This window comes from Lampris incognitus, chromosome 6 (assembly GCF_029633865.1).
Source record: "Lampris incognitus isolate fLamInc1 chromosome 6, fLamInc1.hap2, whole genome shotgun sequence".
Lineage (NCBI taxonomy): Eukaryota > Metazoa > Chordata > Actinopteri > Lampriformes > Lampridae > Lampris > Lampris incognitus.
In genome coordinates this window covers 19,777,153-19,804,018 of record NC_079216.1, presented here as the reverse complement: position 1 = coordinate 19,804,018, position 26,866 = coordinate 19,777,153, and the positions used below count along the sequence as shown (strand labels likewise).

The 26,866-nt window shown below is 46.6% G+C and overlaps 1 protein-coding gene across 2 annotated transcripts in view; it reads right to left on the bottom strand.

Moving 5' to 3' along the window:
- The window catches only part of lamb1a (laminin, beta 1a), a 59,830-nt gene extending 35,331 nt beyond the window's left edge, over nt 1-24,499 (bottom strand). The window contains exons 1-9 of one of the 2 annotated variants that reach the window (XM_056281218.1): nt 24,419-24,499; nt 23,413-23,612; nt 17,807-17,945; nt 15,002-15,075; nt 13,081-13,269; nt 12,693-12,756; nt 11,788-11,993; nt 3,874-3,994; nt 3,006-3,194 (exon numbers count right to left, since the gene is read on the bottom strand). In XM_056281218.1, the coding sequence (XP_056137193.1) occupies nt 3,006-3,194; nt 3,874-3,994; nt 11,788-11,993; nt 12,693-12,756; nt 13,081-13,269; nt 15,002-15,075; nt 17,807-17,945; nt 23,413-23,612; nt 24,419-24,449 (1,213 nt within the window). In that variant the 5' untranslated portion in view covers nt 24,450-24,499. Of the gene's footprint in view, nt 1-3,005; nt 3,195-3,873; nt 3,995-9,462; nt 9,526-11,787; nt 11,994-12,692; nt 12,757-13,080; nt 13,270-15,001; nt 15,076-17,806; nt 17,946-23,412; nt 23,613-24,418 lie in introns of those variants that run through there. The other variant, XM_056281219.1, reaches the window with a different exon arrangement.
- Between the last annotated feature and the right edge of the window lie 2,367 nt (nt 24,500-26,866).

Sequence of the window (26,866 nt, the reverse complement as noted above, 5' to 3'; positions counted from 1 at the left end):
GCTAACGTATTATTACTGTTACTTTTACCCACACAATGCGCTGATTTCTTCCTTCATGTTTTGGTGTTTTCCGGCTACTTCCTGGATAGTTCTGAAATGCTTGACGGGCATAGCAACAGTAACTAAGGGGGCGGGACTTTGCGAAAGGTCAATTGTATACCTGTTTGTTGTAAATAACACAACTACTACTTTCGGCTGCTCCCGTTAGGGGTCGCCACAGCGGATCATCCGTTTCCATTTGGAAAAAAAAATGGGAAAAAAAGCAACAAAAAAAAAAGACTTGCCGCGCGCCTGTTCCGGCTTCCGGAACACATGACAGTGGCTAGCCAGTCGCTGCTAACGTTAGCTCTGGGTAGCCTTTCTAAAAATGGAGCAGCAACAAATTCAGCCAGTCCTGTCGTCATTGAAGGCAAGCCTTTGGCGCATTTTGGGTTTTACAATCTCCCGGGGAAGAAGGAGCTTGACACGACTCATTCAATATGCAAGATTTGCAAAATGAAAGTATTGCGGGAACACGACAAATGTTAGGTCTCACATCATGCGCCATCACCCAGAGTTTAAAGAAGTGGAACAACGACTTCGCAAACAGCATCACTTTACCAAACTCCCAGCAAAATCTGAACGGGCAAAAAACAACAACAACAACAAAAACTAGCTCCATCTTCTGTTTCATTTCAGAAGACCTGCGCAGTCAACAATGCAGGCTTTAGATTTATGATCCAGACAATGGAGCCAAAGTATGACATACCATCACGTCGGTTTTTTTTTTTTTACTGACAAAGGTTAGCTTTGCCTTTGTGTGTTCACATTATTGCAATCAATTGATATAACGTTTTCAAATATAAAAACTTCGTAATCTTATACACACTTCAGTCTGCTTTCGTGCCATAATTTGCCACACCGCCTTTCTTAGGTAGATCCTGAAATTAGCACCCCTATGTACCAAATCTAGAATCGATTCTGAATCGGGAATCCTTTTGAATCGAAAATCGATTTTGATTCAAATTGTGACCCCAAGAATCGAAATCGAATCGAATCGTGAGACTCCGAAAGATTCCCACCCCTAACGGACACATGCACATGTGCACAAACACACATATCCTCGTACGCAAACAACACACGTGTGTGCATGCACACGCACACACACAGGTCCATGTGACATTGTGACTGAGGGGTACCTCAGTGTTTCAATAGACCACCATGTGTTTCACACATGACGACCTGCCTGGCTGTTCTGCCCTACAGCATTCAGGCAGAGCCTACACACTGCAGACACATGTCCAACCTAACCACTCACCGAGTCTCATATTGACCTTCTTATTATGATGTATCTGGAGAAGTGAAACATTCTGCTACCGGTGTGGGATAGTTCATCTTATTTCCAATGTGATTTTACTTATCTTCCAAGAAAAACTACTAATCTAACACTCACCACTTGGTTAAATTAGGTAGGTGATGTGCTAAGGAGGACGTTATTTGCAGTGTGTACATGTAAGCAGGAGGACACAGATCCACCATCAAAGCCCAGGTGTTCTCTTTACACCCTGGGCCACAGAGACCTCATCAAAGCCCGACACGAGACGAGGATAAAAATCTAAAGACATGTCCTGATGACAGCTGGGGGGATGTAACGTGAATCCTGGGATGGCTGGAGGGGCAAAATGAAGTGGAAGATATGACAAAGTGAAAGATGAGAGGATGAGGGTTTTACTGAGCACCCGGGGATTTCTTAGTTTGTCAACCTGAGACCACCCGTTAGATCGCTCTCTGTGGGGGTTTTCTGTTTTGTTGTTTTAGAAAACTTGATATGTTAACTTTTATATTATCTTTATACCTCTAATCTTGTTATATGTACATACAGTGGATGGGTGTTCAATGTGGACATTGTTTTTCCTTTTTTCTCTTTACTTTCTGATGAATTTGGCCATCAGTAGACACCTGACATTGTGCTGGGAGCTCCCAGGTGTGCATGTGTTAACTTAATGTATGTGAAGAATGCCGGCTCTGGGAAAAATAAGCCCACACGCTCGGCCAATCTTCCATGGATTAACCAACCTTGCAGTTCACTCTTTGTCTACTAAAGATTTCAGGATGGGGGCGGTTCTCAGCTCATGTGAGGCCTGACCATAGACAAGTATTATAAGATGTGTTTGATTCCAGTACTCACTAACATCCTCCCCGAGATCTGCACAACACATTCAACACTCGGCCAACACAGGTCTTACACTGTATGCTCTGCTAGATTGAGTCAATGCATTTTTTTTTGTGGACCCCCCCCCCTTTTCTCCCCAGTTGTATCCGGCCAATTACCCCACTCTTCCGAGCCATCCCGGTCACTGCTCCACCCCCTCTGCCGATCCAGGGAGGGCTGCAGACTACCACACGCCTCCTCCGATACATGTGGAGGTCACCAGCCGCTTCTTTTCACCCGACAGTGAGGAGTTTCACCAGGGGAACGTAGTGTGTGGGAGGATCATGCTATTCCCCCCAGTTCCCCCTCCCCCCTGAACAGGCACCCCGACCGACCAGAGGAAGCGATAGTGCAGCGACCAGGACACATACCCACATCCGGCTTCCCACCTGCAGACATGGCCACTTGTGTCTGTAGGGACTCCCGACCGAGCTGGAGGTAACACGGGGATTCGAACCGGCAATCCCTGTGTTAGTAGGCAATGGAATAGACTGCTATGCTACCTGGATGCCCCGTCAATGCATTTTTTAATATACTTTCAAATAATGCTCATATTCAAAGTGGAATTCACTGACTTCGTGGGTCTTGAGAGGTTTAACAAAACACATGGATATTAATGGGCAGACACTGAGGACAGGGTCTGGGAACTCGTGAGGAATTATGGGGGATAGGTGACCACGTGACCCCCCGCCCTGGTTTCATGCCAAAATTGAACCAAGCACCACCCACTGCTTCACCTACGCTGCCTGCAAACCACAACCAAACAATTAAGGGCAAAGCATCAACACTGCACCAACCAAGGCACCCCACTCACGTTCGCAGATGTGGGGGTCTCTGATGTCTCTCTCAGAGTGCTGGTAAAAGAAAGGCTTGCACTGCTCGCAGTTTTGACCCATGGTGTTGTGCCGGCAGTCGTCGCACACACCGCCGCTGACGTTACCGCTGGATATGTACATCGCCATGTCGAAGTGGCAGGCATCCGCGTGGAGGTTACAGTTGCATTCTGGGGAGGGAGAGGGAAGTTGTGGAATAAAAAAATAGAGTGAGTGAGAGAGAGGGAGAGGGAGGACATTTATTCCGTGTTTACAGCAGACAGATGCTCTGTTGTAAACTCGGTGAGCAGATGGTGTGATTACTCCTGCCTGCAGACCAAATACGTCTACACTGATGCTGCACAGAGACACTGGACAGGATCATTTCTCCAACCAAAGAGACATACGTACAGTTTGAGCTACATGTCTGCTACTCTTTTGACAACCATTACAGGGTAACTTTAGAAATAGTATGGTAATTACTATGTTATGACTATTATATCTCACAGCATGGTCACTATTTTATCAAAGACAGTTAAATCAAGATATCACAATGGATATTCAGTATGCAGGATAAGAGTATAGTCATACATTGATATATATCACTTTCTACTTGCACCCCGTATTTAAGAAATACAAGAATACAAAGGTAATAACAATACAGGTAAGCCATGAGAGGTTTCTGGTAGCCTAGCATCATTTTTATGTAACTGGAGCGGCCAAAACCATGTGATTGTACTGGGCAGTTCCCTGGTGTGACCACATGTAAGTGTGTCGATGTGGGTCAGGTAGGTGTTAACAAAGCCCTCGCGTGCTGGCTCGTTTTTCCTCATGCAAATCAACAATGGCAGAGACGGCCATTCCTCTCACTTTTGCAGGCATTGGTGTTGCGGCCCTCGGCGGGCCTCCAGGGCAGGTCATGGTAGAAGTCCTGACATTTCTCGCAGTTCAGACCCATGGTGTTGTGGTTGCACATACAGTGACCGTGGACCTGGGTTAGGAGAACACGGTTACAACCGGGAAACAGGAGCCATCAGCAAACTTCCAGGAGCAAAGTCAGAACTGCAGACTGAAAGTCTGCTTGCACACAAAGAATTTGCCTCGGTGTGATGCTCACTGACAATGGGACATGAAAAAATTAGGAAGCTTTTAAGGAAATCTTACCTATATATTCTTAGCACAAAAAAAACTCAGCCACTGAGGATGCACAAGCCAGTGCATCCTTAGTGGCGGTCCCAAGCCCGGACAAATGGGGAGGGTTGCGTCAGGAAGGGCATCCGGCGTAAAATCTTTGCCAAATCAAATATGCGGACCATAAATAAGACTTACATACCGGATCGGTCGAGGCCCGGGTTACCAACGACCACCACCGGTACTGTTAACCAGCAGGGTGTCGGTGGAAACTATGCTACTGTTGGGCGAAGGAGAAGGAGAGGGGGAAAGCATGTCCAGAGGCAGCTAGAGAGGAGGAAGGGTAGGCATGTGGAGGTGAGAGTTGGAACTTTGAATGTTGGCACTATGACTGGTAAAGGGAGAGAGCTGGCTGACATGATGGAAAGAAGAAAGGTAGGCATACTGTGTGTGCAAGAGACCAGGTGGAAGGGGAGTAAGGCCAGGAGTATCGGAGGTGGGTTCAAACTCTTCTACCATGGTGTGAATGGGAGGAGTAATGGGGTAGGGGTAATTCTGAAGGAAGAGTATGTCAAGAGCGTGCTGGAGGTGAAGAGAGTGTTAGACAGAGTGATGAGTATGAAGCTGGAAATTGAAGGTTTATTGCTGAATGTTATCAGCGCATATGCCCCGCAAGTTGGGTGTGAGATGGATGAAAAAGAAGAATTCTGGAGTGAGTTGGACGACATGGTGGAGAGGGTACCCAAGGAGGAGAGAGTGGTGATTGGAGCGGACTTCAATGGACATGTTGGTGAAGGGAACAGAGGTGATGAGGAGGTGATGGGAAGGTATGGAGTCAAGAAGAGAAATGTGGAAGGACAGATGGTGGTCGATTTTGCGAAAAGGATGGAAATGGCTGTGGTGAATACATATTTCAAGAAGAGGGAGGAACACAGGGTGACGTACAAGAGTGGAGGAAAGTGCACACAGGTGGACTATATCTTATGTAGAAGGCGCCATCTAAAAGGGATTGGAGACTGCAAGGTGGTGACAGGGGAGAACGTAGCTAGGCAGCATCGGATGGTGGTCTGTAGGATGACTTTGGAGACCAAGAAGAGGAAGCGAGTGAAGACACAGCCGAAGATCAAATGGTGGAAGTTGAAGAAGGAAGACTGTTGTGTGGAGTTCAGGCAGGAGTTAAGACAGGCACTGGGTGGTAGTGAAGAGTTGCCAGATGGCTGGAAAACCACTGCAGAAATAGTGAGGGAGACAGCTAGGAAGGTACTTGGTGTGTCATCAGGACAGAGGAAGGAAGACAAGGAGACTTGGTGGTGGAATGAGGTAGTACAGCAAATTATACAGAGGAAAAGGTTGGCAAAGAAGAAGTGGGATAGTAAGAGAGATGAAGAAAGTAGACAGGAGTACAAGGAGATGCAGCGTAAAGCAAAGAGAGAGGTGGCAAAGGCAAAGGAAAAGGCGTATGGTGAGTTGTATGACAGATTAGACACTAAGGAAGGAGAAAAGGACTTGTACCGATTGGCTAGACAGAGGGACCAAGCTGCAAAGGATGTGCAGCAAGTTAGGGCGATCAAGGATAGAGATGGAAATGTGCTGACAAGCGAGGAGAGTGTGCTAAGAAGGTGGAAGGAATACTTTGAGGGGCTGATGAATGAAGAAAATGAGAGAGAGAGAAGGTTGGATGATGTAGGGATAGTGAATCAGGAAGTTCAGCGGATTAGCAAGGAGGAAGTGAGGGCAGCTATGAAGAGGATGAAGAGTGGAAAGGCAGTTGGTCCTGATGACATACCTGTGGAGGCATGGAGATGTTTAGGAGAGATGGCAGTGGAGTTTTTAACTAGATTGTTTAACACAATCCTGGAAAGTGAGAGGATTCCTGAGGAGTGGAGAAGAAGCATACTGGTACCGATTTTCAAGAACAAGGGCGATGTGCAGAACTGTAACAACTACAGAGGTATAAAGTTGATCAGCCACAGCATGAAGATTTGGGAAAGAGTAATAGAAGCTAGGTTAAGAGGAGAGATGACGATCAGCGAGCAGCAGTATGGTTTCATGCCACGAAAGAGCACCACAGATGCGATGTTTGCTTTGAGAATGTTGATTGAGAAGTATAGAGAAGGCCAGAAAGAGTTGCATTGTGTCTTTGTAGATTTAGAGAAAGCTTATGACAGAGTGCTGAGAGAGGAGGTGTGGTATTGTATGAGGAAGTCAGGAGTTGCAGAGAAGTATGTAGGAGTGGTGCAGGATACGTATGAGGGAAGTGTGACAATGGTGAGGTGTGTGGTTGGAATGACAGATGGGTTCAAGGTGGAGGTGGGATTACATCAAGGATCGGCTCTTAGCCCTTTCTTGTTTGCAATGGTGATGGACAGGTTGACGGACAAGATCAGGCAGGAGTCTCCATGGATGATGATGTTCGCGGATGACATTGTGATCTGTAGCGAGAGTAGGGTGTAGGTTGAGGAGAGCCTGGAGAGGTGGAGGTATGCACTGGAGAGAAGAGGAATGAAAGTCAGTAGGAGCAAGACGGAATACCTATGCGTGAATGAGAGAGAGGACAGTGGAATGGTCAGGATGCAAGGAGTGGAGGTGACAAAGGCATTTGAGTTTAAATACTTGGGGTCAACTGTCCAAAGTAACGGGGAGTGCAGTAGAGAGGTGAAAAAGAGAGTGCAGGCAGGTTGGAGTGGGTGGAGAAGTGTGTCAGGAGTGATTTGCAACAGAAGGGTATCAACAAGAGTTAAAGGGAAAGTTTACAAGATGGTTGTGAGACCAGCTATGTTATATGGTTTTGAGACAGTGGCACTGACGAAATGACAGGAGGCGGAGCTGGAGGTGGCAGAGTTGAAGATGCTAAGATTTTCACTGGGAGTAACGAAGAAGGACAGGATTAGGAACGATTATATTAGAGGGACCGCTCAGGTTGGACGGTTTGGAGACAAAGCAAGAGAGGCAAGATTGAGATGGCTTGGACATGTGTGGAGGAGAAATGCTGAGTATATTGGGAGAAGGATCCTGAATATGGAGCTGCCAGGGAAGAGGAGAAGAGGAAGGCCAAAGAGGAGGTTTATGGATGTGGCGAGGGAAGACATGCAGGTGGCTGGTGTGACAGAGGAAGACGCAGAAGACAGGGAGAAATGGAAACGGATGATCCGCTGTGGCGACCCCTAACGGGAGCAGCCGAAAGTAGTAGTAGATATTCTTAGCACAAAAAGTAAGGAATGTGTGTTTGGTAGATTATTTCTTTGTTGTAACAATGCTTCTTGGCAATAAATCTTATACCGTTGGAAAGCCTGTTTATTTCCCTTTTAAATGGTGCCACATTTGTAAGGAACATGCATTTGTGGGATGAGCTGCAGAGCTGAGTATGTGGGTTGCGCCCATGAAAAATTTGCCAAATCTCTGCCAATGCCAAACAGTTTATTTTGCTGTTGCTATATTGGCTCTTGTTTTGAGCCCCAGGTGCTGACCATCAGGTGCCTGATATAAGATTTATTGCCAAGAAGCATTGTTACGACAAAGAAATAATCTACGAAACACACATTTCCTTACTTTTTGTGCTAAGTTTAGATGACTTTAATGCCATTTGCTTATAGAATAAGTGATGTGGAATTTAAAGGGTATCATACTGCTGAATTCCTTGTAAGCTGCAATGCATAAGAGTTTCAGCTATGAATGTTTAGAAACCAGGTTCTGCTCATTTAATTCCTGCATCAGTGCTGCACAATATATCACGTTGGTAGTTTAACATTAAGCAGTCGAATGTAGTCCAAATTGCAATTGCCATATTTGTTGAAGATTTTCATCAGCAGAACTGTGCATGTACTCTTCTAGTTCATGTGACTTGTCCTCCTGGTACCCACAGTATGGCAGGTTTGCATCAGATTAATAATGAAACACCATCCAGTAGTCCTGCTGTCACGCTACACTGGAGACATCCCCATCAGAAGGACGAAGAAGAAGAAGGAGGAGGAGAAGGAGATTGTCATTGCAGTGGGCAGCTGCAGCACCCAGGGACCAACTCCAGTTCTTCTTTCCACTGCCTTGCTCAGGGGCACAGACAGGAGTATTAACCCCAACATGTATGTCAAACCTGGGCTCTAATTAAAACAACATGAAAAATTACAAAGATAAATCCCTGAAAAATAAAGCCTCAGCATATTGTGTCTCTGAAAAAGATGAGCTGATTGAAACAGGAGAAAAGCAACAGCAGCCACATGAGACACTTCTTCCTCCCTTCCGGCATTATTGGTGCCCTCTCCATCCAGATGGGACCAGGAAGTGTTTACATGGGGCTGCAGGTCTCATCTGGTGTGTGTCAGAAGTAGAGACTCACAGACACTGCACAAACAGACAGAAGTATTTATTTACCAAAACACAGAAGAACCTCACGTTGCTGCTCCTCGTGCTATTTGAGGAAAGCCTTGTTTGGAAAAAAGAGGAAAACTAGACTGGATTTTAAAAAGTGTACTTGTGAGAGGGCATGTTCATAGAAGGGTAGTGAATACACTACAGACCATTGTTCTTCAATTCATTATAATGAAGGTAATCACATGCAGTGGAAGTGTGATGTTTCGAGGTCACATGTCACTTCCCACAGTAAACTATTAAAAACACAGAGGTCTGGGGCATCCGGGTGGTGTGGCGGTCTATTCCGTTGCCTACCAACACAGGGATCGCCGGTTTGAATCCCCGTATTACCTCCGGCTTGGTCGGGCGTCCCTACAGACACAATTGGCTGAGTCTGCGGGTGAGAAGCCGGATGTGGGTATGTGTCCTGGTCACTGCACTAGCGCCTCCTCTGGTCGGCGGGGGAGCCTGTTCAGGAGGTAGGGGGAACTGGGGGGAATAGCGTGATCCTTCCATGCGCTACGTCCCCCCAGTGAAACTCCTCACTGTCAGGTGAAAAGAAGCGGCTGGTGACTCCACATGTATCGGAGGAAGCATGTGGTAGTCTGCAGCCCTCCCTGGATCGGCAGAGGGGGTGGAGCAGCGACTGGGATGGCTCGGAAGAGTGGGGTAGTACAATTGGGGAGAGAGGGGAGGGAAAAATCCACAAAAAAAAAAATCACTGAGGGCTGTTGATGCCAGACAACGCTACCATTAGACAATGATCGACACCCCCTGTAGTTTGAAATGACAAATGGTTCTGAGGTTGTGCCAAAGTGGAACATTAAAAATGTTATTTGGCCGCTCTGATGGCCGAGCGGAATAAACCGCCGTTCTTGCAGTCCGCTTGTCATGTGGCTGGGAGGTTCGTATCCCAGACTCGCCGTAACAGGTCACGGCCAGAGCGTACACGGGGTAAGGCATTCATTAGGCCACCCTTACCCGAGGGATAGTGGGTGTAGATCGGTGTAGTGTTCAGGGACTCGTCGTTCTCCAGGTGACTCCTCCGCCCCATCCAGGCACCTGCAGCAAAGCAACCGAAAGCATTCTCCCTACGCCTCCTTCGCGGCCTGAAGGTGATGCAATCCATGCGAGGCTTCAGAGTGTAAAACAGCGAGAGCAGCCGACACGCATTTGAAGGAAGCTGGTGTTACGACTATCTCCTTCCTGTGGAAACGTGAGCCAGGGGAGGAATTCGACAAGAGTTCTGGCCATATGCTATTGGGTTAATCGGGTGGGATAAGGGGAAAAACTAGAAATCATTTTTTTAAAAATTAAACGTTTTTGACGGCGAAATCGTCCTTATACTAGAGTTCATGACGGACAGAAAGTTTTACATGGAAACCTGTTTTGAAAGGGCCTTATATTATCCACCAACCAATGGCGGTACTTTAATCACTTTGTAAATTCAGTTTATAAAGTAGCGATTTAAATTGAATCCAAAGTGACTAACTGGACGGAAAGAGAAGACTGTAGTGATCTTTTTCCAAACTTTCTGTTTTTGTTTTGTTTTTCTGGGCAAAAAAAGAAAGACAATAAATAATCACTGCAAGCGCAGGCCCAGAGGCGACGTGTGAACAACGGAATGAAAGACTAAACAGGAAAAGCTTTGCCTTGGGGTTTTCTCTACTTGGTAGAACTCACACACAAATACACACAACACACACATGCAAACAGAGTAATGTGCACACAAACAAACACAATCCCAGCTGCCGCCAAACACACAGACACACTTAGGCCCGCTACAGAGCTGCTAGTACTAGCCAAACAGGATGAAGACGTGTGAGGACACACACACACAAACACACACAACAAACAGGGGAGCCTCGTGCTGTAGAAAGACCTTTGTACTAATTATCAAGACAACTATTGCACAGACAAGTAAATTCAGATGAGGACATGTTCTCTCCTTTGCTAAAACCATCTTCATGTAGTCTTTAGTCTTAACCAACACACAACAAGCAGTGATGTACTCAACATCACATCAAAAACCTAAAATGTGTCTGTACGTCTGACCCAGGATCAGAGTTTGGATGGGACCTCATCAACAATGAGGATAAGCCATTGAAGGTGTACAAATCCAATTATTTCCCATGAGAAATTAACTTAGCCTATTGACAAGGATCTCATCTCATCTCATCAGCTGCTTCTCCGGGATCGGGACGCAGTGGCAGGAAGCTAAGTAGGGCACTCCAGACGTCCCTACTCCAGATGTCCCTCCAGCTCCTCCTGGGGGATGCCAGGGCATTCCCAGGCCAGATTGGACATGTAGTCCCTCCAGCGAGTTCTGGGTCTACCCCGGGGTCTCCTCCCAGTTGGACGTGCCTGGAAAACCTCCAAAGGAAGGCGCCCAGGAGGCATCCTAATCAGATGCCCGAACCACTTCAACTGGCTCCTTTCGACGTGAAGGAGCAGTGGCTATACTTTGAGCTCCCTCTGGATGTCCGAGCTCCTCATCCTATCTCTAAGGCTGAGCCCAGACACCCTACGGAGGAAACTCATTTAAGCCACTTGTATCTGCGATCTCACCCTTTCAACATCAGAATCAGAATACTTGATTCATCCCGAGGGGAAATTACTTTCGGTCACTACCCAAAGCTCATGACCATAGGTGAGGGTTGGAATGAAGACTGAATGGTAAATTGAGAGCTTTGCCTTCCAGCTCAGCTCCCTCTTCACCACAATGGTTCAGTACAAAGTTCGCATTACTGCTGATGCTGCACCAATCTGTCTGTTTATCTCCCGCTCCATCCTACCCTCACTCGTGAACAAGACCCTGAGATACTTGAACTCCTTTACTTGAGGCAACAACTCATCCCCAACCCGGAGGGAGTAATCCACCATTTTCCGGTAGAGAACCATGGCCTCAGACTCGGAGGTGCTGACTCTCATCCCAGCCATTTCACACTCAGCTGCAAACCACCCCAGTGTGCGCTAGAGGTCATGTTCGGATGAAGCCAACAAAACCACATAATCTGCAAAGAGCAATTTTGAGGTTCCCAAAACAGACACTTTCCTCACCTTGGCTGCTTCTTGAGATCCTGTCCATGAATATCACAAACAGAATCGGAGACAAGGGGCAGCCTTGGCGGACAAGGATCGACAAGGATCAAAGATGTAATTAGTCTGATATTAGCATCCTATTTGGTGCTTCTATATCGACAAACCCCACCTTCTCCCTTCTTTTCCTTAGCAACATGGACCTTGGATTGCTCTGACTGCAATCTAAGCACGGACCACTGGAAACCAGAAGAAAAGCAAACTCACCATTCCCTCCACGACGTCGGCAACAGCGCCCTCTATGGGGGCGCACTCCGAGGCATGGCCGTAGCAGAAGCAGTTTCCTCGGACCACCATGTCATAGATGGCGTAGTAGTACTTCTCCTTGATCTCCATGCGGGAGTCCAGCAGGTTGTCACCCAGTGTGTGGAGCTTGGTGAACTTCACCCGCAGGTTGGTGATTTTCAACATGTCTGTTTAGACAGAGAATGATGCATTTATTAGCTGTTTGCATTTTTTTTTGGAACTCCCCCCCTTTCTCCCCAGTTGTATCCGGCTAATTACCCCACTCTTCCGAGCTGTCCCGGTCGCTGCTCCACCCCCTCTGTCAATCCAGGGAGGGCTGCAGACTACCACATGCCTCCTCCGATACATGTGGAGTCCCTAGCCGCTTCTTTTCACCTGACAGTGAGGAGTTTCGCCAGGGACGTAACGCGTGAGAGGATCACGCTATTCTCCCCAGTTCCCCCTATCCCCTGAGCAGGTGCCCCGACCGACCAGACGAGGCGCTAGTGCAGCGACCAGGACACATACCCACATCCGGCTTCCCACCTGCAGACACAGCCAATTGTGTCTGTAGGGACGCCCGACCAAGCCGGAGGTAACACGGGGATTCGAACCGGCAATCCCTGTGTTGGTAGGCTACAGAATAGCCTGCCACGCTACCCGGACACCCCCGTTTATTTTTTGTAACTGTTATGGTATCTGTAATACTATAATACATGGGCTGGTGAAATGTAATATCTCATATTGTTTGGTGGGTGCCTCCATCTTTAAGTGTCTGATATTACCCAGATAACATGTGCTTTTTAGCCTTGTTCAAGTATATCTCGCTGATCACACTGCACAAAAAGAGATGATATACGGATATCTAAAATATCACAATGTCTTACTTTGAATTCTGGGGCTGTAGGGGTCATCGATGTGGAAAGCAGGATCCAAAACTCTGAAAATCACCTGCAAAACATGGCAACAGTTTCACAGGTGGCTCATTGCTTATACATCTGACAGAAACTTCACCACACAACCATATCTACAATACAGATGTTCTAGTCTGCTATTAACCAGTAATTCAATGACTTAAGTATTTACTATCCTAGCAAAAAACTTTAAAAAAACATTTTTTTAGTGTTGGATTGTGTGAATTCAATTTGTGACAGTGGCTGTAAGGGGATACTGAATTTTCGAGCAAATCTACTGAGTCATACATCTTGCATGACTCTTAAAAACATTTTTGGCTTCAAACAACACCACAAGGAAAACATCACAGCGCAGTGGTACCTCTCCCTCTGTGGATGGCTCGATGTCGGAGTAACGCGAGTCGCAGATGATGTCATCCACCTTCTTCATGGGACCCAGGGATATGGTCCGGAACGAGGACTCGCAGTCGTAGGCGAAGTAACGGTAAACCTGCCAGGTTTTCCCAAAGTCGGCTGACCGCTCAATTATCATGGCAGCGGGCCGGAAGGTCTGTGGCGAGGAGGTATACGGTATGTGAACATACAAGGACACCCTCGATGAATCATGGTCATGGTCACTACAGACCTGCTTTCTGAAGTATGATGGAGACGTGATAACAGCTGATGTGTGTACCGGTGCAACTACAGACTATACATGTAGACATGATCTAGGTTTCATATTCTGTTCCCTGGTTCATCACTCTCACAGGAACACTGCCTCTGACCCCTGACCTTTCCGGTCTTCTTCCCCCCCTTTTCTCCCCAATTGTATCAATTACCCCACTCTTCTGACCCCCTCTGCCGATCCGGGGTGGGCTGCAGACTACCACACGCCTCCTCCGACACATGGGGAGTCACCAGCCGCTTCTTTCACCTGACAGTGAGGAGTTTCACCAGGGGGGCGTAGCACATGGGAGGATCCCGCTATCCCCCCCCCCCCAGACAGGCGCCCCGACCGACCAGAGGAGGTGCTAGTGCAGCAACCAGGACACCATACCCACATCCAGCCTCCCACCCGCAGACACGGCCAATTGTGTCTGTAGGGACATCCGATCAAGCTGGAGGTTAACACGGGGATTTGAACTAGCGATCCCCGTGTTGGTAGGCAACGGAATAGACCGCCATGCTACCCGGACACCCTGACCTTTACATTCTTGGTAAAGTGTAATGTTAGTGATAAGGTAATTGAAACTTACTCTGCTGTTACACTCACTGGAAGTCAAAGGACTAAAATGTTCGTACACAATGACGCTCTTAGAAGAAACCCTCTGAGTTTTCTCCAAATTGAGCTAAAGTGATGCACAAATGAGCCGAGGTTACAGGCCGCAACTAGTCGGCAAGCAAACCCAGAGAGTGACCCCCTCTTCTTCTCTGACATAACCGGGTGTAATCTGAGCTCCTAGTGTGTGTTTGAGGAGATACAGCTTTTCTGTGCCACTACCGCAATGTAGTGATTTACAGCCGCTGCTATGGGCATGAAAGATTTATGGTGTGCAACCGAATCCAACAGCAACATTCTCTGAAACACCATCTCCTCTTAAATATTACCATATCCTTTTATGCCTCCTTGTATTCTTTTCTCTTTTGTCCTATTCTATGCTAATAACACTTTATTATATCTACTATACCTCGCAGACCCGTTATTGCCCCTATGGGAACAACAACGTGTAACCTCCTCTGAATGAATTACAGTACTGTCTTTGCGGATGAGCCAGCTGTGGACATCCGGCAGTGTGGGAATCATGCTGCACAGGTGTTATTTTAATAACATAAGCTCGTGGGTGAATTTTCTTGTCAGTCGGTTTAGTGTCTGCAAATATTACCCAGGATTTGCTGTAGCAGCCAGTGAAGTGATATGACCCAGACCTGAGGCGAGCTCTACTCCCTAGATGGGTGGGCGGTTGTTTCGACATTCCATAGGCCTACACACAGCTGTATGCTAGTGTCTGTGTGTGTGTGTGTGTGTGTGTGTGTGAGAGAGAGAGAGAGAGAGAGAGAGAGAGAGAGAGAGAGAGAGAGAGAGAGAGAGAGAGAGAGAGAGAGAGAGAGAGAGAGAGAGAGAGAGAGAGAGAGAGAGAGAGAGAGAGAAGAGGGGGAGGGGATTTCAGGAATTGAGCGAAATGAGACAAGAATGACACAGAGACCCAGGTAGAACTTGGCTTGCCGCTAATCTGCAAGTGGCCCAAGCCTCCCCTACCACCAGCAACACACTGCTGCCCTGCAGCCCCCTCCCCATTAGTTACCTTGAAGGTCATGATGAGGTGGGTGAAGTGGAACTCCGCCTCCAAGTTCAACTGGATGGTCACATTCTCAAGACCTGGCAGGAAATGGAACGAAAAAGATAAGAACGATCGGTTGGTTCGGCCTGACCTCCCGCTGTCAGAAGATATTTTCCACTGAAGACAAATGAACCTTGTCGAAGTTCTCTCACTGCTGCTTTTGTCTTTCACCATGCAGACTCTCACCCCCCCCCGTCATGTCTCCGTCATGTCTCCGTCATACGTGACCCTTCTTCCAGGAACACTGGTGTATTAACATCTACCATCAAGACGCCGTGGCTCTGACCTTTCACCGTCTTTCTTTTAGTTGCGTATGATGTTGACGATAGCCACAGCGCATATGCTACAGATTAAAACACAGACTCGTGGTTTGTTTGCAAAGTGGTCCAACTTTGGAGAGCATGTTTTCATACTGCAGAATGGATTGGAGGGCATTATTCACACTTTTACCTCTGGCATTACATGATTTAGAGGAATTATTTGCCAAGCGGTAATGCCAAATGAATCGTTAAAACTGCTTCATTTGATGGTAGACATTATGTGTGGTTCAAACTTTGTATGATGAGTCACTGAGCCAGCCTCAACAGGAGACGAGGAGGAAGAGGGTGGAAGATAAAAAAAAACAACAACAACAAAGACAACCGATTGGAGTAAAGGTAGAGAAGGAGATTGAAGGAGGATGAGAAGGAGCAGGAGGGGGAGAGATTGAATTACAAACTCCCCCCCAAATACTCAGAGAGGGTCAAACAGAAGAGGCAAGAGGAAGAGATCAGAGAGAGAGGATGAGAGAGGGAGGGTGAGCTAGGCCAAGAAAAATAAGCAAGACCCAGCAATGATCCACTTCCTCCTTCGCTCCCTCTGAACAGCATTTCACTTTTCCAGCCCTGCTCCACACAGGTACACCGTTTAAATCTCATCCACATTCATGCTCCAAGTATTTTACTCTGCAATCTTATCCAGAGGGACTCAGATTGTGCGAGCAGAGGGACTCAGATTGTGCAAGCAGAGGGACTCAGATTGTGCGAGCAGAGGGACTCAGATTGTGCGAGCAGGTAAGGTTTGTTATACCAGGGATCTGAGTGATCTTCAGGTTACGGCACGGTCTCTTTTGAGCCTTGGCCATACTGCTGCCCTGGTGTGTCTCTGTCACTGCTGGTCACATGTGCAGGCCTTGAAACAGTCAGTCAGATGCTAGACTGTAAACAGTCCTGCAGTTGAAACAGGCCAACAGTCTTACAGTCACTTATAACATTAAAACATCACTGAAAACATTCTGACAGTTAAAACAATCGTTTTGGCGAGAGCGAATCATTGTGTCTAATTTCCGAAATGAAACGTCTTCCGATTCGTCAAAATGCAGTTGTGATCCTCATAAAAACCTCTTTGACAAGTTATGAAAGGCAGTTCTGTTTGAGTTGTTACTGTTTGGGTCACCACCGGAGCGGGTCTACATTAAGTCTGGATTCTGTATGTATGAATCAAACATTCCTTTCTCTGGTCGGTATTCTCAAGTCCGTCTGTTTGGCAGCCGGTCCACTGCTGACTGCTAGCTTCCGTTCATCTCTTCTGGATAAATATTCCCATAACTACTTCCCACAGCCTTGGTGCCAAAGCCTTCCCAAAGTCCTCTGCTAGAATTTACTGTAAGCCAAATGTTTATGGTGTATTTTTTTCACTAAATGGTTCTGGGTATGGGGAAAGCTCTTAGAGACCCTCTCGCATGTGACTTCTCTCCGTGTTTTGGGTGGCTGGTGTGTATTTAGGCACCTGTTCACCCACTACTACACACAGATCCGAAGGCTGATTTGCAATCCCACTATGCTAATTTGCATGTTAAGTCATATATAGTAATGAAAAATGAAAGCCACTTTATTTGACATTGTAGTTACAAGGAAATTAGTCTTTAACCCATCCTATTGTGTAGGAGCAGTGGGCAGCTGCAGCACCCGGGGACCAACTCCAGTTCTTATTTCCACTGCCTTGCTCAGGGGCACAGGCAGGAGTATTAACCCTAACATGCATGTCGTTTGGATGGTGGGACGAAACCGGAGCACCCGCAGGAAACCCACTCAGACACGGGGAGAAAATGCAAACTCCACACAGAAAGGACCTGGGACAGCCTGGGGTTCAAACCCAGGACCTTCTTGCTGTGAGGCAACAGCGTTAACCACTGGGCCACCATGCCGCCCTGCATGTAGGTTGTTTTGATCTTACAGAACCATGAGCCCATTTATTTTCAATACGGTTGGCACCGCTGGGAACGGAGAACATAATGGTGACAGTGTCGAAGTTGGTCCCACGCTCTACGTACTTGAGCTACACGGGCCCCCTAATAGGAGAAAAAAGTCTCACCTTGTTAACGCCTGCCTCTTAGCATTAATAACACGCTGCATGCTCTTTTACAAGCACAGCCACTTCCTGCTGCCATAAAGCTAATCATTCTCAAGGATCAGTCCTGTAATTCCAAAGTTTACAGACAGGTCATGGTGTGGAAGTGGTCAGCCATTGCCGGCCTGGTTCTTTGAAGCCCGCCTTCCTCCTCTACAGCTTGATAGGGGTGGGGGCATAACGCCCACAAAAAAAAAAAAAAAGCTAATTATAGTGTTTTTGATGGCAAACTAGGGGATGAGAAAGCAAGTAGGTATGGAGGGAAGAAAGAGAGAGAGAACCAGAAGGGAATGAAGACTGAGTCAACTTTAACTGACCCCAGCAGACCTACACATGGTTTGTTTTTGTTTTTCTTTTCTTCGGTTTCCCACGAGAACTCACCGTTCTCTGACTGCCACCAGGTCTTGAGGCGGTTGGGGGCAAACGTGGTGACGACGTTCTCGATGCGGTGGTTGCTCGTGTGGTCGGTGTGCTCGTCGTAAGCGTTGGCAGAGTCGCACACAAAACACTTCTTCTCCTCCTGGGGAGTGGTCGAAGGCCAGGAGAGAGAGAGAGAGAGAGAGAGAGAGAGAGAGAGAGAGAGAGAGAGAGAGAGAGAGAGAGAGAGAGAGTCAAGTCAAGTCAATTTTATTTGTATAGCCCAATATCACAAATTTGCCTCAGGGGGCTTTACAGCAACACGACATCTTGTCCTTAGACCCTCGTATCGGATAAGGAACAACTCCCTAAAAAAAAGCCTTAAACAGGGAGAAAAAGTAGGAAGAAACCTCAGGGAGAGCAACAGAGGAGGGATCTCTCTGCCAAGATGGACAACGTGCAATGGATGTTGTGTTTACACAATTTACACAATACAGCATTGAAACAGGATAACAGAATTATAATGGAATTATAAAATATATGAAGAATATGATGAGGAGGATGCCAAGCAGTGTCCTGACGCCACCGGAACAGCCCAGGACCCAGGAGAGAGAGCCAGCAAGAGAGAGAGACAGCAAGACAGAGAGCGAGAGAGTGAGAGAGAGCAAGAGAGTGAGAGAGAGAGAGCGAGACAGACGGCAAGAGAGAGAGAGAGAGAGAGAGCGAGCGCGTGAGAGAGAGAGACAGACAGCAAGACAGAGAGGGAGAGAGAGAGAGACAGCATTAGATAAAGATAAGGAGGATTGTCTGAAAGAAATTCCTCACATGCCGAGCTGATTTCTTCCAATAGAGTGAATAGATAAAGACAGCCTTTGAACAGCCCATTCATTCATTCAGTCATTCATTCAGTGAGTAGTCGTTGAAGTGCGGGTCTTTTCTTTTGTCACAAGTGTGTACTGTCTGCACCCGAATGACTGATCGAGGCAAAATAGGAGCTTAAGGACTTTTAAACAGGACGCCTTTCTCCCCCGCTTTCATCCAGGCAGACTAATCTCTAAAAGCACTGTGAAGAATTCATTTGGCCACCAGATGGGTGTCTGTTTGTGTGTGTGTGTGTGTGTGTGTGTGTGTGTGTGTGTGTGTGTGTGTGTGTGTGTGTGTGTGTGTGTGTGTGTGTGCGTGTGTATGTGTGTGTGTGTGTGTGCGTGTGTATGTGTGTGCGTGCATGTGAATGTGACTACACATTTCAGATGAGAAACATCTGGATAATCATGCCAGATTTCTGAACACTATTAAAAGAAAAAAAACGTTTGATTTTCATCCATTCATGTGTCCACTTCGGGAAAACAAGCAATTGTGTCACTTATACAGCATTTGTTTTCCTTCGCAGAAAATGAAACCCCTTTTAAAAGTGAACGAATGTCACAGCTCTCACATTAGGCCTCTTTCTTTTGGCGACTTTATGGGATATGAAAAGTTTAACAGCCTCGCCACACCGAGTCCACATTAAAGTTAATTTAATACGGACAGAAACCACAACATTAAGTTAACTAGCGACAGGACTGTGAGATTAAAGATAGGTCAGTGATTGTGTAAATTTTTGCCTGTTTGGGACATTTTTGTGATAAAAGTGTCTGCAGTTCAGCCCCTAAAGCCCTTTTTTAAAGCGTTTGCACCCCCCCCCCCGAAAGGGACTGTTTCAACACATCACCGTGCACCGCGTCTGTCTGCATCAGAACAATAAGCCCTCATACACACAGGCCTGCGAGCTGCAGGCGGCTTACTGCCGCCATTCATCTCCAGACCTCCCAAAGCTGCAAGACGACGACGTTGGCCTAAAAAAACCTCAACAATTCTTAACCGGGAGGGAGGTGTCTTGAAACAGAGGAAGCGATCCAGACAACCCAGGAGGCCCGGTGACTCTGCAGCCATCTCTCCCACTGTAGTCTTCCGGCCCTGTCCCACACTCCTACGCTCCACCAGCGAGGGTTTGAGAAAACACATCTCAAAGGATCGCCTTCTGCTGAGGAGTAAGGGGTTAAGGGAAAGGTTGGAATATGTCCCAGTCTGAATCCCACCCCCAACAGACAAGAAATTACCCGCAAACCTGTTGCTGCCAGCAATTAAAAAGTGAATGCCAAAATGCCCACATCAACAGCCAGATTAAACAAGTGGAAGATTGCAAAGGCGGATATTAAAGCTGTTATCACAAGATGCTTACAGATAAGTGATGTTTATTTGGGAGTCAGCTTAATTGGCATTCCTAAACTTATTAAATTTGATCAGGGCAATCTTACAGTACCAGTTGATTTTCTTTAATGCAAGAAGTAGGCAGTGGCTGTTAAAGGACTTCCTCTATTATTTGATACAGAGCAGCTGTTTGGATTCAGTAGACGACTACTGCAAACCTGACAGGGCTACTTTAACCTCAGGGCAGTGCTGCAATTGAAATAAACCATCTTTTATCAGCTCCCATTGTTCTAACATTTCACCCTACATACTGAGTGGTCTGACCAAGGGGTACTGCACATGTTCAGTACACTCCAGTCTGCAACTTAAGGTCTGGTCCACAAAGTCCTTTAGGTGGTTAGGCACTTGCAAAGAGAAGCAAGGGAACTTTCATCCAGGCGCTACTGGCACTGTTGAGCATGTGCAAGGCAGAATGACCAGGGGCCTCATGTATCAATCGTTACTATGGGCGAATTTGTGCATACACACCCATGGGATTTTTGAGCCCTGAAGTTTGTCTCAGAGACCAATGTAGAATCTGGATAACCCCTGAATTTAGACACCGATTGGCTAACACTGATGTCTTTGCAGGTCTGGGTGATTGCTCGTTGCAAGAAGTAGACAATAGATGTTAGGAGGAAGGAATTACAAATAACCATCATGCTTTCCTGTTGACTGTCAGACAATCTTGAGGGTTAAAAAATTCCATGGGTGTGTACGCACAAATTTGCCCATAGTAATGATTGATACATGAGGCCCCTGGACTCTATTGAGAGTAACCCCCTTCTTATTATCATCCACACATTTGTGAATTAATATTATAGATTATTTAAAGTTGCAGCACCACTCAGAGGCAGACATCCCTCCTAAATTGTGCAAAAAAACCCAAAAACTGCCATTTCGATGTTTTCGCTGATTAATATTCATGAATTTGAGGGCATCAACATATGGAGTCACGTAATGTATTGTCATGTGATGCATTGTCTGTTCACACAAGGCAGTTACTGATCAAGCTGATGAAAAAACTAGTATTGGCTAGCAGCTAGTATATGATCTGATAAATAAACTGAAATTTGTGTAGTAATATTTTACTTCTTTGTAATAAACAATCTTAGCATTTCAGTCCTATAGACACCCAATCATTTGACTGAATCTGCACTCCAAGACTCCCCGACACCTGTTGAGCATACAGCTAATATACTGCAGACTCAATGTAAACCTATGGGAGATACCTGGCTAGCTCCTAGAGAGGCTGTGGTTTTAAGTTATGCAGATCTGCTGTGTCAATCAATCACATGAGTATCTATGCAATTCTGCAGACACGGGTGCCTTCTTTTTATTCCACTGAGAAACAAACTTCTTGCGACAAAACCACAGCAGTTACCAAAATGAGGAACTTCTTACAACAAGCAAGCATGAACAAGGAGCATTTGGGACCAAGAGTTAATCGCAGAGTTTGAGAAAGCTTGTGAAGTTTATGCCACTTCCACAGTGTGAGACTGCCTAGCCATTGAATGACAAGATTAGTTTTACGTGCGTCTTTTTTTCTAGTGGCAGCTTTCAGACTTGATCAAAGCTGTCTGGAATCTCCCTCATTCACTTTCACTCATTCGCTAATCCTTAGCAATGAAACAGTCACTAGGGGACTCTATAGGCAGTAATTGGAGGAATTTTTGGAAACTACTAAAACATTATTATCTTGTCCTGTCACATGGTAAAAAGAATGCACGAGCAGAGTGGAGAGGAGGATAAGCATTGCATTGTGATATTTTTAGTGGTTACATGTTAGACACTGTATTTTGAATGAATGAATGAATGAATGAATTATTTCGGTCATACATTTGTGCTCACATGCGACAGACAGAAAAAAAAATCATCGTCCATATCAGTGCATTTTACACAACAAAACTCAATCAATCAATGACCGAAAAAGGAATAGGCTGAAGCCCAAGGCTTACTGTTGCCTATCCTAATATCAAAGTTACAAAAAGAAAAAAAAAGAACAATTTTCAGTTGCATTGTGGAAATTGTTGAGGGCATTATATAGAGGCTATGTCCAAAATCGCATACCAGCATACTGTAGTAAATTAGGGGGGGGGGCAGCCCGGGAACCGCCACAGCCAGGACGCGAACCCGTATATCCAGCACCACGGGCGACAACGTTAACTAGTCGACTAAAGGGTCAGACGCGTTAACCAAGGGCCAACGTATCTACTTATCCATGCACGTTACAATACTATTTAGCACATTATTTAGCAAAAAATAGTAGGTGTTTTAGTATGTCCAAAACTAGCATACAAAATAGTATGCTAGTGTTTTTAATATGTCTGAAACCATAGTATGCATCAAATAGTATAGTAAAGTATCGTAGTATGTAAACACGGGATACTACCCTGGCATGAGTATCCTACAATGCATTGCGATACTACATGCCAACGATCACCAGTGGTGACGGGCGTTATAAAACCCAACCGGCAGAACGGTGGAATGGTTATAATATTGCCATGGAAATATGTACGGTTCTCGTCAATGCGGAGTATTATTTACAGTGATGACGCAGTTTTCATTTGGGCAGGGCTAGGCGTGTCGTCATGCTGATTTGATCACGTTCGACCTCTATTAACCAATCAGATTGCTCGATCGGATCTACTTGTATATAGCTTATTATACTGTAACGATCACGGATGAATAGGCTCGGTAGCCCTTGGCTGACGGATCCGACACTTAAGTCGAGCGGTTAGCGAGGTCTCCCGCGACGCGGGAGATACGGGTTCGCGTCCCGGGCGCGGCAGTTCTGGTGGTTGCCCCCCGAATTCGCTACATTGGTGTCAGAAGTGGGATGGTGAGATCGGAAGCGTGAAGGAGTTGATATGCTGATGCGCGGGGACGCACTTCCCGAAGGAGAGGGGTAGTGCAACGTGCATGGATGACTAAACCCGTTGGTGTTTAACTAACCGGTAGGACCCTTTATTCGACTGGTTAACGTTGTCGCTTGCGGAGTGGGAGATACGGGTTCGCGTCCCGGCTGTGGCGACGGCTCCCGGGCTATCCCCCTAATTCGCTACAATACTTCTTACACTTATGTTACGCTTGAAGATAGTACACATGTGGAGCACGTAGTATGTGATATCAGATTTCACAGTTAGAATTCGGGCACCCAAACAAAATGGAGGAAAGGGGATATAGTGCACTATAACGCCAAAAAAAAAAAAAAATCCGAGTGATTTCGGTCCCGAATCGAGCGCTCCTAAACGTCGCGCCAGATCAACGGTGTGGTTGGTCGTTTTGAATGTCAGTCAAAGTAGGCGGCACTGGAACTCCCGAAACAGTCTGGACCGGCCCGAATATGTCATATTAAAAAAGTAATAATAATAATTAAAAAAACAACTGTCCGCTGTTACCTGTAGATGGCTGACAATACAGAAGGGTTCTGGTCGGTGTATTCCGCAGGTGGAGGTGCTGTGGAGTTGGTGGGCTCTGCCGATGAGGAGGTCTCCGGTGGCAGGGTAGCAGCTGCCCTCCGTGCACATGTCGCCATACTCCGGCAGACCCACCTCCACCTGGCCTTGCTCCTGCTGGCCGAGGACACATGCCCACGCAGCTAGACAAAAGAAGTAAGGCTGTAGTCAAACTAACAACAGTTTCTTCTTCTTCTTTTTTTAGAAAAAATAACATTTTCACCCGAGCACAGCTGGATACTTTATGCAAGCCACCTCTAATTAATTTGGTACATGGAGAAATAGTGGATGTTTCAGCCTTAAAACTAACATATGGTTACGACCTTGAGCTTATTGTGTTCCTTAAGGCAAGCTGGTTTCAGTGAATTCACTCTATTTGGATTTTCATTTTCTTTCTTTCTTTTTGTTTTGCATCTCTTGTTTTTTAAGGTGGGGTGAAGGAACCATCCGACCCCTAGAGGAGGTAACGCCTCAGCAGCTGTAACGCAGCGTCGTGCCCCTGTAATAAATACGGACCGTTTGGAGAAGCATCGCTCCTTCTGTCAGGGGAAGTAGTCACTAAATCAACACAGATGGCGGCGGTCAAACTTATTTTCCAGCCGATTCGGTGTTGTAGTTAAAATAAACTGCTATTAAAAAAACCCAAACAAAACGTATAAAGTCACATGTTGGAGCTGAACAAGTTGTCACGGCGCTGGGCTTTGGGGTCCGACGGGTGTCCCATGCGGACGTCTCCTGGTGATCGCAAATCGGAACAAACTGTTGCGTTGCAGACATAGAGACTGCAGCGGCAACCCACCGGGGTCTCCAATAAGCTCAGCAGAAATACTTTTCACGCAGTGAAAAGACAAAAAAAAATCATAACTTTCCTTTAATATGTCGTACTGTGTGTACTCCACCCAGGCTAAGATACAATAAGAGAGGAAATGCAACCGGACCGTTTACTCACCCAGCAGCGCTGTTAACCGCGATATCACCATGTTTGCTGAGCCGCGTCCCGTCCAGCTGTGCGTCCCGTTACCTCTGTGCGCTCCCAACACAGGACTGACACCCCCCTCCTCCTCCTCCTCTTCCCTCCTCCTCTGTTTTAAGCATGCGTACACGCTCCCCTCCCCCCAACGCCTAACTTTTAATTCCTGAGCTGACCACTGCGTCTATCTCTCTGCATTTGACCGTCATGTTGGCAGGAAGGACACGGATCGCCAAGCTGATCAGTCCCCACTCACATAACGTCCCCACTCACGTAACGTGGTCTCCACGTATTTGAGAGAAGGCTCCACACTGCTGATGGGATTTCAAAAGGTAGCTCTGTGTGTAAACCCCCCCCCCCATATACACACACACCCACCTCCCCTGGAGACAAAGAAAATTCCTCTATAGAATCAGCAGGGAGAACCCCACCCCCACCACGCCGTGTCCCACAGCTCAGGTAGTAGTGGCTCTGTATATTACAGCCTATTAGCTTTACTCTGCCTGGGCTTGGGCTACAAGACCGTGCCAGTGGATGTTGCACAGCGAATTTTCCCTTCACTGGCAGGGATTTCAACGGCTGTGTGTGACTCCACATTTTGCTGCCCTGTTATTGAAGGCAAGTCAAGTCTCAAATTGCAGTGCTGCGTCCATGTGTTGGTAATGAGAGATCAGCGTCACACACTCCACTTACACCTATAAAACACAATTCTCTCTCTCTCTCTGTGCGTGTGTGTCTGTATGTACAATAAGGGCGGAGGTCCACCCTCATTCAGTGTGTGCGAGGGGAGAGAGGTGGTCTCCGGGAAAAGATCCAGTGGGCTTTTGTGTTCCAAGAATCCAGACAGCGTTACGTGTACCACGAGGAGTAAACACTCCTGTTTTGCTTGTCCTGGATAGGGTCTGTACCCAGTCTCACGTGACCTCTACTGTCCTGACACTGTGGGTTTGACCTCTGCACTCAGTTTCCTGTAATAACGGTGATCTAGATAATGGGGTTTATTATCGAATCAGCTGAGAGGAGCAGTAGCTAAAGTGAAATTATGCCACCTGCATGTCTTTCGGCATGCTCAGTAATGCAGGTAGGAAAATCAAGGAAAGTGGAATCAGTTCATCTGGATACAATGACACAGGCGTGTCGTTGTATCCAGATGAACTGATTCCATCTTCTTTGATGTTTCAGCGATGTAAAATCACACTTTATTAAACAACCTTTTCATTCAGTAAAAGACAGACTGTTACGATCCACACTGACACCAAATTCAGCGTTACAAGGTACAGCAGACCTACCAGAGTTTAGACGTAGCATTTCTTAATAAAACCTTAGCACACGTCTACAGGTCTCTTACAGAAGCCGCTTGCTCGCCGTGCAGAAGAGGGATTCATTTCCCGTTTCCCTTATTTGAGTTTTACAGCTGAGATACACTACATTATAATAATTATTACCTTTCATCTGAATGAGCAAGCCCCCGTGGCAAAATGTTTGGCGTGTGCAGTCACACCTGGCTGATGAAAGCGGTTGTGATGCTGATGTGGAAGACTTTTGGGGCCAATGGGTTCTTGAACGTACGTAGCTTTTTGAGCTCTAGACGACTAAACCTGCAGACGCAGAAAATATAAAGACGGTCCGGGGCCGTACATGACAGGATTCCTCTCTTTGTGTGTGTTACCTCCCCCACAGGTGAGGCTTTAACTCCCCCAGCTGAAGTCACATTCTCAGGGGCTTTAGTTGCCTAAATGTGCCCTCAGGTCACACTGATTGAAATCACCGCTAGGGCTGCTTTGCAGACGGAGCCCCTCTGGATCTAACCCGAAAGATGGTGTTTAAAAATGAGTCATGAGAGTAAATGCTGTGGGGTGGCACATGGCACCGGCACTGTCGGGGTCAGCGGTTACGGTTTCCGTGGAGACCGTAACCACTCCGAGCCCTGTCTGCGCTCGTGACTCCTGCGGCCGTGTTGGAATAAAAGTGCCCAACAAATGGCACATAAAAGCACGGGTCAATAAACCACCACACCGGGATGCCGTGCATGGATGAGTAAGATCTACTGACCGTCTTTACTCTGTGGGAGGACTCGACTATATGCAAGGGCCTGTTGCACACAAAATAAAAATCACCACAAAACAATCTAAAAAAAAAAACCAAAAACAAAAACAAAGGGCCCCAAGTACAAGCAGAACACAGGTAACATGTATGTTAGCTATCCATTAACAACTTAATGGAAAATCCATTAAGCCGTGGGTGTTTGCACAGCCTGCCGAGGTCAGTGGACTGGAAAAGCATATTAATATATATATACTTAGCACAAAAAGTAAGGAAATGTGTGTTTGGTAGATTATTTCTTGGTTGTAACAATGCTTCTTGGCAATAAATCTTATATCAGGCACCTGATTGTCAGCACCTGGGGTACCAGAAGCTCAAAACAAG